Source organism: Capsicum annuum, chromosome 7 (genome assembly GCF_002878395.1).
Source record: "Capsicum annuum cultivar UCD-10X-F1 chromosome 7, UCD10Xv1.1, whole genome shotgun sequence".
Lineage (NCBI taxonomy): Eukaryota > Viridiplantae > Streptophyta > Magnoliopsida > Solanales > Solanaceae > Capsicum > Capsicum annuum.
The window spans coordinates 221551228-221562867 of record NC_061117.1 but is presented as its reverse complement, the minus strand read 5'-3'; the positions used below and the strand labels follow the sequence as shown (position 1 = coordinate 221562867).

The 11640-nt window shown below is 29.8% G+C and overlaps 1 protein-coding gene across 1 annotated transcript; it reads right to left on the bottom strand.

Annotated features, from left to right (window-relative positions):
* Nucleotides 1–502: 502 nt before the first annotated feature.
* Nucleotides 503–3896, bottom strand: LOC107877403 (ABC transporter G family member 9-like). Its single transcript, XM_016724053.2, has 4 exons — nt 3736–3896; nt 1963–2755; nt 1445–1758; nt 503–1349 (listed from the first exon to the last, which is right to left on the bottom strand). Exons 1-4 carry the CDS (start codon nt 3814–3816, stop codon nt 693–695), a joined length of 1845 nt encoding a protein of 614 aa, XP_016579539.2. The 5' UTR covers nt 3817–3896; the 3' UTR covers nt 503–692.
* Nucleotides 3897–11640: the final 7744 nt, after the last annotated feature.

Below are 11640 nucleotides of genomic sequence, written 5' to 3'. Positions count from 1 at the left end.
TTCCCTATTAATATACATAACATAGCCGATATATACATAGCATTCTATGTATATGTTGAGATTTTTGTAATATGTTTAGGGAGTTGGGATTTTTTGTAACATTGAAAATATAAGTTGTGTATTTGTGTAATTTTTTATCAGAGGTTAATCCGTAATTTAAAATAACGATGGAATTCAATTTTTAAGGCTTTTAATAATGGTCGATATATACTTTTGCATTATAAGTTAGGAATTTAATACTTTTAGAAAATTTAAGAATCAATTGAACACGAAAAAAAAAAAAACATTTTTCTTTAAAATGGAACCCAAGCTAATCTAAATATTAATTCTAAAAATTACCCTACTGAGTTTGGTCTCTCCAAATAATAAAAATAAAAATACTATTTTGCTCTTTGGTCTAATCACTCTTAAATGCAATATGTTACAATAAGTTACTATGTTAGTACAACAATCAAGCATACTGAGACTAAAAATAAAACACATAAAGTAACTAAACTTTTGATGTCCCAAATGTATTATTTGATGACAAATCAAAAATTACAATTGGTTCACCATGCTAATTTTCATTAGCATCTTCATGCCATTCTACCTTGTATCTAAGTAACATAAAACATAAACTAAGGTAAAGATAATATCTTAATATCACCAACTCTGAAATAGATTGGACTAGCAAATGAGAAGAAAAAATCCATCTATTTTTTTGTCACACCAATTCTCACAAGTGCTAAATAAGCCAAGAACCTATATGCCACAAGCATTATAGCCAATGCAACAATTGATATCGCTGTATCTCCGAGCCCTACAGCCTTAATCGCAGGGGAATCTTGCACGTAACAAGTTGCATTTATGCCACAGGTATATGTTTCCCCGGCTTGAAACTGTGCCCCTACTAAGAGCTTGAACGTATACTGGCAAACCGATATGTATTTTATCCAGCTAATGAATATAGGAACATGGTGAACAAAGTATCCGCCTACTAGGGTGAACGATAGCATGATAACTGAACCGAGTACTGTAGCTGATTTTTGATCCATGACCAATGCACCAAGTGCAAGTCCGAGGCCTTGAGAGACTAGTACGCTAAAGAGGAGGGTGAATAAGGTAGAGAAGAAGTTGAGCGCGAAGGGTTTTAGGCCTGTTGTCCAGTATGTTTTGATGACGAAAACAGATGGAAGTACTAGTTCCATTGGAAGATCAACAATAATTCTTGACATGAAATATGAAGAGAGTCGATACATCCCTGAGGATCGTTCCTTCTCCAGCATCATTCTTTCTTGTGGGAAGGTAAATATAGCTTGGAAGAGAGGATAGAAGCTCCAAAACTGAGAGTAAAAGAACAAGAGCCCAATCTGCATCATTAGATAAAAATTAGAGTCGTAGGACTAATGCATGCGTTAGTAATGCAAGAATCGTATGGTATAAAAAAGAGAAGTACACTGAATACCTGATCTTGTATGTCGCTGGAACGCCACCATAACAATGCACACAAGATGGATACCGCTATGACCTGTCCAACCTTGAGGACTGAAAAGGAGTCGTGTTTTCGCTCTTTCATTCCTCTCCTAAACAACACCGCGGATTGCTGCCACCAAGAGTTTGCCCATTGATTGAATTTCCCTTTCTGTAATTTATCATGAACTTGACTATCATCATATTTTCGCAATTCTTCCTTCACTCCATCCAACAGATTGTTTTTGAAAGCGCTTACTAAAGTTTGCTTCATCGATGCTTGATCTTCTTGTGGATCATCTACAATGCCTGCTCAAATTGAAGATGCACCAGTTCAAATACCACGCGAATTTCATTTGCTATAAGACAACGTATACATGACATTCTTATAAAAGGTTTTCGCTAAAAGTGCCCTGCTAGCTAACTATAAAGATATCCTCTGTAAGGGCAGAGATGTGACAATACGTCAAACTAACATGAAAAATAACTATGAAGAACGCTAGATGAACATACCGTTTGCAAGATCTAACAAGAAGTCGGAGGGATTCATAGCGACTAAAGGTGAATATCCAATGCGCGAAAAGTATCCCATAACATCTTCACCTCTGCCAAAGTACAATGGATTTCCTTCCGATAACAACAACACTTTGTGGAACATGTAAAACAGTCTACTTGAAGGCTGGTGTATTGTCATCACAATTGTCTTTCCACCATTCACTAAATCCCACAAAGTCGACACAATCTTTTGAGCGGTTGTTGAATCAAGGCCCGATGTTGGTTCATCCAAAAACAACAAACTCGGATTAATAAGCATTTCTTGCCCAATGCTGACTCTTTTCCTCTCACCACCAGAAACACCTCTCAACAATGGACCTCCAATAATACTATCCTTGCACTTCGTCAACCCCAATTGTGAAATTACACCCTCAGCATGCGCGATCTTTTCAATGTGTGATAAGGTTTTAGGCAAGCGAAGCAAGGCAGTGAATACAAGTGTTTCCGTGACAGTTAAGTGAGGGTACAAAACATCGTCTTGAGTAACAAATCCAGTGTAACGCTTCATGGAATTTTTGAAGGGCTTTCCATTATAAGTTATATTGCCATCAAGCCGGCCACTCAGACGCCCTCCTAGCCCTGTTAACAGAGTCGTTTTACCACTCCCCGATGGGCCTAACATCGCCAGCATTTCACCAGGGAAAACTATACCGGTTATCCCCTTCAAGATTATTTTCTCTTCTTCTGAATTCGAGGAATTGTTCAACATACCTTCAGTCTTGGGCTTAATCTTGTACACAACATTTTCAAACTGCACATTTTGATCACCCAAATCACTTTAGGAAAATAACACAACATATTACATACATATACCAAAGTTTAAAATTCACAATATCAAAGTATGATACATTGTGGCTTCACTATGGATGATGAAAATCAGTACATATGAATTTCTACTAGTATATACTAGTACTCATCCCCTAGTTTCATTTTACTTGGTTTTACACTAAAAATAGATGTTTCATTTATTTTTAGAGTTTCGAAACATCACTGATAAGGCTAGTTATGTCTCTAATTGAAGCTTTCTTAAAGGATGTGTCAAGTTAACAGGAGTCAACTAATATGAAACGAAGTGAGTATTGACTAGGAAGGGTTGCAACTAGTGAGGAATTCAGAATTTTCACCAAGAGAATTAGATTCAACATCTACATCTACTCTACATGTTGACTTGATACTCTCCTTTCAAGGGTTCATTTTACTAAATTAACCTTGTTGGTTGTGCTATGAAAACCAAACTTTGACTACAATTATTTTATATAGTGATTTAATGATAAGGATCACATTTCAAAACTAACGTTAATGATAAAGGTAGTATTAAAACGGAGATGGAGTAACACTGTTCAAATTTAGATTTTCAAAGTATAATTATTAAATTAATTTAGTAAAATAAACCCCTAATAAATATTTCGAGTGTCAATACAACATGAAATGGACTCAGTAAAATGAAAAAGGATGGAGTACGTGGTTAAACTTAAACATAAAACAAAAAAAGAAGTTAAGAATTAAGCACGATTAAATTGGACAAATCTAGCAATCAACACAAAAGAAGTATCTAAACAAGAATATATGTATATTCCATTTCTAACTGTACAATCACAACCACCAAAAATCAAATTGAAATAGATGCATGCATGCAAGTTTTCTGGAAATATTAACAGAACTACCATCAAAATCAAATTATCAAAATAATTATTATATTATATTATATTATATAAAAATTAATTTAGTTACCTTGAGAGTGACAGGAAGATTAGTTTTCTTGAAAATGGAGGCACTTTCCATCTGACTTATTTGTATGTCCTCCATCTCCATTTCAATATGAGGCCCTTTTTAAAAAATTTATTTTAAAGGGTTAAACTTCCTCTCTTCCCTTGGGAGGAAAAGGTGCAGAGCTTGTGGTCGGATAACTTATGTACAGGCACCAATTAGATGAATCTAATATAAAGTTTATTAATGCCGCTTTTTTTTTTTTTTTTTTTGCCTACCATTTTCTTTACAATAAATAAGACATTATCCTAATTAGGGTGTACAGACTAAATCGTCAAGTCCAATCGAATCGACGAATCAAATCAAATCAAGAAAAAGAATTGACTTATGGTTTGGTTTGGTGTTAATAAAAAAAAAATTCAAACCGAACCCGAATCAAACCGACATAATATTTTTACAACTTCATTCGGTGGCAAAATTCTTATCCAATTTTTCGATCAGAAACTTCAACTAAAAGAGAAACACAAGAAATTATCAAAAGAGAGAATTAATGTCAATTGTTGATTATTATTATTCATATGTAATCTTTAAAGGTATGATTTAATAGAAATAAATAAAGGCAAAAAGAATGATGACAATGATAGTAAGAAAACAAGTGAATCAAAACTAAAATAAAAAGCAAAAGTACAATATAAGAATTTGTTTCATATAAATTTTGATCCAAAATATTACTTAAATAAAATTAAAAAGAATATTTTTTATATAAGGCAAAATTCTATTTTTAGAAGTACTAAATATTACCTAGATTAAATAATCAAAATCAACAAATATATGTTATTAAATTCTAAAACTCATGCGTAGGACCAATAAATTAAATTTATTCTATTTATAAAGTTTTCCTTTTATAAATCATATAATTAAATATAAATTTTTCCGCCTCATTTTTTTACGTGCACAACGATTTCTTCTTTTTTTAACTTTGACTTGTCCTACAATTTTGTTCATAATATTCTCTTATTCTTCTTTATAATTTTAAATTATGAAGTACTAGAAGTTTTTAGTTTATCAGGATTCTTTCTATATATTTTAGGAGTTATTAAATTCTTTTCATATATTTTAGGAGTCTTTAATCTAATTAAATAATAAATTGAGGAAAATAATAAAAAGACGTTTTTATCTATTGTAGAGACTTTTAATGAAAGAAAAAAAGTTCAAACGTCAATTTTTAAGGCCCTTCGCACTTTTAATATAGTATAGATATAATATTCGCACTTTGAGAGTGACAGGAAGATTAGTTTTCTTGAAAATGGATGCACTTTCCAGTTGACTTATTTGTATGTCCTCCATCTCCATTTCAATATGAGGCCCTTTTTAAAAATTTTATTTTAAAGGGTTTAATTTCCTCTCTTCCCTTGAGAGGAAAAGGGGAGAAAAACAAATATGGAAGGGATTAAAAATGGAAAAGAATTTGATGTGTATTTATATTTGTTGTAAATATTATTGGGTATATGTAAATCTTGGAGAGGATATGATACGTGTTACAATATATAAAGAGGGAGTAAAAAGTGATTAAATTGGAATAGAACATTATAGCTTAGCTTCATCATCACAAGGTTAAACTAAATTTTAATGCCTTTTACCTATTTTTTAAGTGTTCGGTCAAAATTAGACAAATGAATTGAAACTGGTAGAATAATAATTAATAATGATTTAGTTAAATTATCATTTTGTTTAATACTTTCAAAAAAAAAATATGTCAAGTCAAATATTAACAAAGAATAAATAGATGGAGTAAACGTTTTTAACCCAACTAAAGAAAGGAAAAGAAAAATTAATGAATAGCTTGATCAACACAAGATTAATTGAAATTTTTTATTAGCAATGATATAATAAAATTTATCAATTTATTTATTATTTTTAAAAATTACGTCAAGTCAAATATGAACAACTAAACAGTAAACATAGATAGATAGATGGAGTAAACTATTTTAAACAAAACATTAATTTTTCTTTTCCTTTCTATTTTTTCTTTTGGTAAAAATTGTTTACTAATTCTTTAATCTTTTGATAACAAATGATTCCAACTAATTATTATTCCATCCATTTTAATTTGTCTCATTTTAACCAAAAACTTAAAACATAAACTATTCGTTTTAAAGCAGTTGGTCCTTGTTGATTTCACATTCTCTTTAAGTTTATATTTATTAGGAATTTATTTTACCAAATTAAGCTTATTAATTATGCTTTGATGATATAAATGTAAGTATATACACTTTGTTTAGCTAGTATTAAAAAGACGCAATAAAATTATCTTAATTTCATAAATGAGACAATCAAATCAAAATAAATTTTTTTAATAAGAGGACAACTAAATCAAAACTAGGGAGTATGCAATTGCTTTTTTTCCTTTCTATTTTTGGTTAAAATTATTTTCTACCTTTATTAATATTTTGACCACAAATGAACTTCAGCCATTTATTTTTATCTTGACACATTACAAGAAATAAATATTGTATTGACATCTAGTGAATATGTCCCCATAAAGTAGAAGAAATAACGGAATTAAGTTACAAAACCGGTGTGAACATATATATCATGCAATCTATGTGCACTTTGAGTAAACTTTGGATTTAGATTTTGGATTTAGAATTAGCTTGAGATAATATAGTTTCTCCTCAAAATTTTCAACATAAATAATCTGTTTGGTCAAACTTTTAGAAAAGTCAGCAAAAATATGTAAACAATTAGGTCAAACTATTGAAAGTTTAGACATATTTTTTTCAAAAGAAGTACGTACAACTTATTTTAGACAAATTAAAATGTTTGATCAGTCTTTGTAGTAACAGAATATGTAACAGAAGCTACTTTCAAAAGATAAAATATGTTTGAAAATATTTTTTTAAGTTGCATTATTATTTTCTTCATTTTTATCATTCATGTATTTCCTCACAATTAATTAATTAGTTTAATGAATATATTTCAAAAGGTTGTGATAGACCGATAAATATTCCTCAATCTTTAATCAAAGTCTCGAATTCACCTCTTAGATACTGAACTTCAAAGAGAGACTTCTTACGTGAATCAAATTACTCGAAAGGAACATTATATTGTTAGTTTAGTGTTTCAGTTATTTTCCTTTATGTAGTTCAAGCATAGGTATAACTATAAATAGAAAACAAAAATAACATATCTCTGCCAATAGTTTGTTATAAATTAAAGAGGATATATAAAGGAAAAATACTATTTCTAGATCAAGAAAATATAAGAAAAAGTAAATAACTAAATCAAATTAAAATAACACTACAAAAGTTACTAACTTATTTGTTAAGACCTAAATAAGGAGACATATTTTTTAAATTTTATTTTAAATAAATATATATATATATATAAATAAATAAAAACAAGACATATATCCTAAAATATGACCATTTTATAGTTTTCAATTCTTTTACATAAAACTTAATCAAGCGAAATGAAAATCAAAACGTCTAATTTAAACCTCAAAGAGAACTCTGTTCGCTTTTTCTTGTCATATTTTTACTTGACATACTCATTAAGAAAAAAAAAATTAATAACATGACTATTTTATCATATTACCTTTATTAAATGATATTTACATTGTGTCTTAAAATTAATTTGAAGAAAAAAATAATTAATGTTAAGGATAGTGTTAAATGACCACAAAAATTTGGCCACAATAAAAAGACTATATTATCTTTTTCTTTCAAATAGACAAAGTTATTTAATTTTTAAAGTAATAGGGTAAAAATATCTAAAAGTTAACTAATTCATAGTGTAAACATAACTTTTTTCCTATAGTGTCAATGAATGTACTCTCTTGATAACTCAAAAGTTAACTAGTTCCTCACAATTAATTAATTACTTCAATGAATGTACTATCTTGATATATCAAAAATAATAAGTAAAAAATGAAGGTTTAATTAAGAAATTATTAATAAGTCAAAGTGAACGACGAGAGCACCTATAATTTTCGGGAAGGGTAAAAGTCACAGACTCACATGTCTACAAATTTCATCGTAGTTTTATGATTCCAACAGTAACTCCAATATTTATTTTTTCATGAACTCCAATATTGGTTTCAAGTTTCAATTGCAATTTTTTTCCTTAAATTCCAGTATTCTTTTACAAGTTCCAACATAATATGCCGTTTGTTTTTTTTGGTGTTTTTACAAAGTAATTTTATCCAACTTTTGTCTCTTTATTTAAAATAACTATTTTCTAATTACCTTACACCAATTTTGATTATTGTTCAATTACCACGCATTTTTACAAGTAAAATTCGATATAGATGACTTCGGACAATCAAAAGAAACGTAGACCAAGAAATTACGTCGAATGATCATAATATAATTTTACAAGTAAAACTTACTAAATTTTATATTTTGTTAGTAAGATAAATGGGATCAAAAATTCAAAACCATTGATCTCTGGTGCCATCTTGATAGCAATTTGTCATGCATAGTGGGCCTGCCCATTGACTGGACCAGTCATGTCTGGTCTAAAGAAGGACCAGATGAAGCCCAAAGTGAAACATCATTTTTATCTGGCCCAATTGTTCATTGCTTTCCTCTATCGTTTGTTTCGGAGTCAGGGGTAGAGCTAGCATACGCTACGGGTTCATTTGGATTTACTTTTATGAAAAATTATATTATTTATTTATGATTAAAATTATATTTTGTGTATGTATATATATAGTAAATATTGGACCCTTTCGACTAGTTCGTGCGTGCACTTTTGAACCCCTATATAAAAATCTTGGCTCCCCCATTGATCGGAGTGGTCCACCAATGGCAATTCGTTAAACAATCTTCCATGTTTCTCGACTCCTAACACATTTGGCAGATCGACTAAAAATAATTATTGGTGCTAGCTAATATATAAATAGCAACAACATACTCGGTATATAAGGGTGTCAAAACCGGCCCGAACCAGCCCACTAAAGGAAACCGGACCGGTTTGATCCTGCCCGGTAAGCCCAAGGGCTTTAAGGGCCCGGGTCCCAGTCCGGTTGGGTTTTGAATTGGGCCCGATTAATCCGGACCGGACTCAACCCGATTAGGGCCCGTCGGTTAACCGACCCGGCCCGGCCCGGATAAACCCATTTAATTTTTTTTTATTTTTTTTTTAAGATTTTGGAAAATTGGGCCAAACTAGCCGTTGGCCCAACGGCTATAACGGCTAGTTTGGGCCCAAATATATAAAAAAAAAAAGTTTTTTTATTTAAAATTATTTTTTAATCCCCAAAAAAAATCTATAAATACCCTACACTTTCGAATCATTTTTCACACAATTTTTCATCCTCTCAAGTCTCAAATCTCATTTCTCAATTCTCAAATATTCTATATACTTAATTTCTAAAGTGCTCCCTTTAATTTTTTTAATTTTGCGATTACTAAGTACGAGTGGAAGTTTCTAAAGTCGCAACCTTCGGATACTTTCAAAATTTGGTATTGTCGCTCCATCTCTTACTTTCAATTTATAATTAGTGTATTAATTGTTGAATATTTATTTTTATTACTTTTGTGTACTTTGAATATTTTTTAGTTTGATTTATACTATGGATAAATTAAGAAACCTCGGTAAAAGTGTCAAAAAAATTTGTCCCGGAAGTGGTAGTGGTAGCAAAAAGCGAATTAAGTGTGTATGTCATATATATAATTTAATTGTAAAATATGGTCTTGAGTCTTTTGAGATTTATATTGAAAAAATTCGTCTTGCTGTTGGTTTTATACAAGAAAATAATCGTAGATCGAGAATTAAAAAATTTAAAGTTAAATGTCAAGAAAATGGACTTGCACCAATATTGATGCCTGAGAAAATTGATATTAGATGGAATTCTACATATGATTTTTTAAAAACTTGTTATAAATATAGAGTTCCTATTACATTAGCTTTTAACCAACATTGTGGTTCATTTACTGATTCTACCGATTGCATGCTACTTGATTCTGATTGGGTTGTAATTAATGATCTTGTTAAGTTTTTGAAAAAATTTTATGTAGCTACGGTTGAATTTTTCGGTGCTTATTATCCTACTGTCTGTAATATTTTGGGATATATAACCGATATTTCTGGTTTGCTTAAAGAATATAAAAATAAAGAAGGTTATGAAAATGTTGTTGGTGCCATGTTTACTAAATTTAAAAAATATTTTTTTCCGATTCCCCCTATTTTCTTGGTTGGTGCTATGCTAAATTCGTGCACTAAATACCATACTATGTGCCACTTTAGTACTCTTATTTATCGTAATTTAGAAATAAATACTAACAATGATTCTGAACAAGTACAACCTGATTTGTGGACGGCTACGTCTGATGCGAATGCTTACATAGATAAATTATATAACCACTATGCTGATTTAGTTGATTTAACTGTACCGACACATATCAGTCCAACTGTCGCTCCTCATCCTCCTGAGGTGCCATCATTTTCTAAAAGGCCGGCACATTGTGGTTTTTCTGATTCTTTTATGATTTACCCTGTTGAAATAGTGTTGACGAGGGAGCTTACACATCAACTTATCGGGAAGAGCTTAAGTATTATCTTCGATCGCCGCCAGAGGATCGCAGACGACGGATCAACACGTTGGATTGGTGGAGGAATAATGAATCACAATATCCTATGCTTTCAAGATTAGCTAGAGATATCTTGAACATTCCAATGTCAACCGTTGCATCAGAGAGCGCCTTTAGTCAGGGATGACAACAACTTGGAGACAACTGACACTCATTGGGAAGCAATGGAATGAATGTTCTAGTTTGCCTCAGAGGTTGGATTAGAGCAGAAAGAAGAAATCAAGGAATAGAACCAGAGCCGAATGACGAGCAGAAACTTGAAGAAATTATGACTTCGCGGGAGAACTCAACAAAATCAAGTCCAATGCATAGGATTTTCCCCCATTGACTTTGACTATCCTATGCAAGTTCCCGTTAATATTAACATGGATGAGTTGGAAAATTATGCATAGTTTGTAGATTTTTTATTCATGTAATTATAAATTTTGGATCATTTTGCAATCAATAAAATTCAACATTCATTAATTAACTATCAAGTATTATTAATTTATTATATTAAGTAGTATATGTTTTGTATATTATTGTATATATCTTCTATACACATGTATATTTAACGTATATATTTAATGTATTCAAGTGTATATGTTTTACAAATTAGTATATAACTATATATATATACATATTGTAGTATATATAAATGTATATTGTAGAATAGTATATATTTTATTTAAAGTAGTACATATAGATTGAATGGTGTGTATATATCTTCTATAGACTTATATATTTAACGTATACATGTGTATATGTTTTATAAATTAGTATAATATAACTATCTATATATTGTAATACATGTATATTGTAGTATATAGTTTATTTAATTTTAAAGTAGTACATATATATTGAATGGTGTGTATATATCTTCTATAGACGTGTATATTTAACGTATACATGTGTATATGTTTTATAAATTAGTATGTAAGTATATATATATATATATATATATATATATACTTTATTTAATTTAGTACATATATATTGAATAGTGCGTATATATGTGTATTTATTATATCTTCTATAGACTTATATCTTTAACATATACAAGTGTATATAATTTATAAATTAGTATATAAGTATATATATATATATATTGTCGTATATACTTTATTTAAAGTAGTACATATATATTGAATGGTGCGTATATATGTGTATATATCTTCTATAGACGTATATCTTTAACGTATACAATTGTATATGTTCTATAAATTAGTATGTAATTATATATATATATACATATTGTTGTATATATATATGTATATTGTAGTATATATTTTATTTAAAGCAGTACAAATATATTGAATGGTGCGTATATATGTGTATATATCTTCTAAAGTAG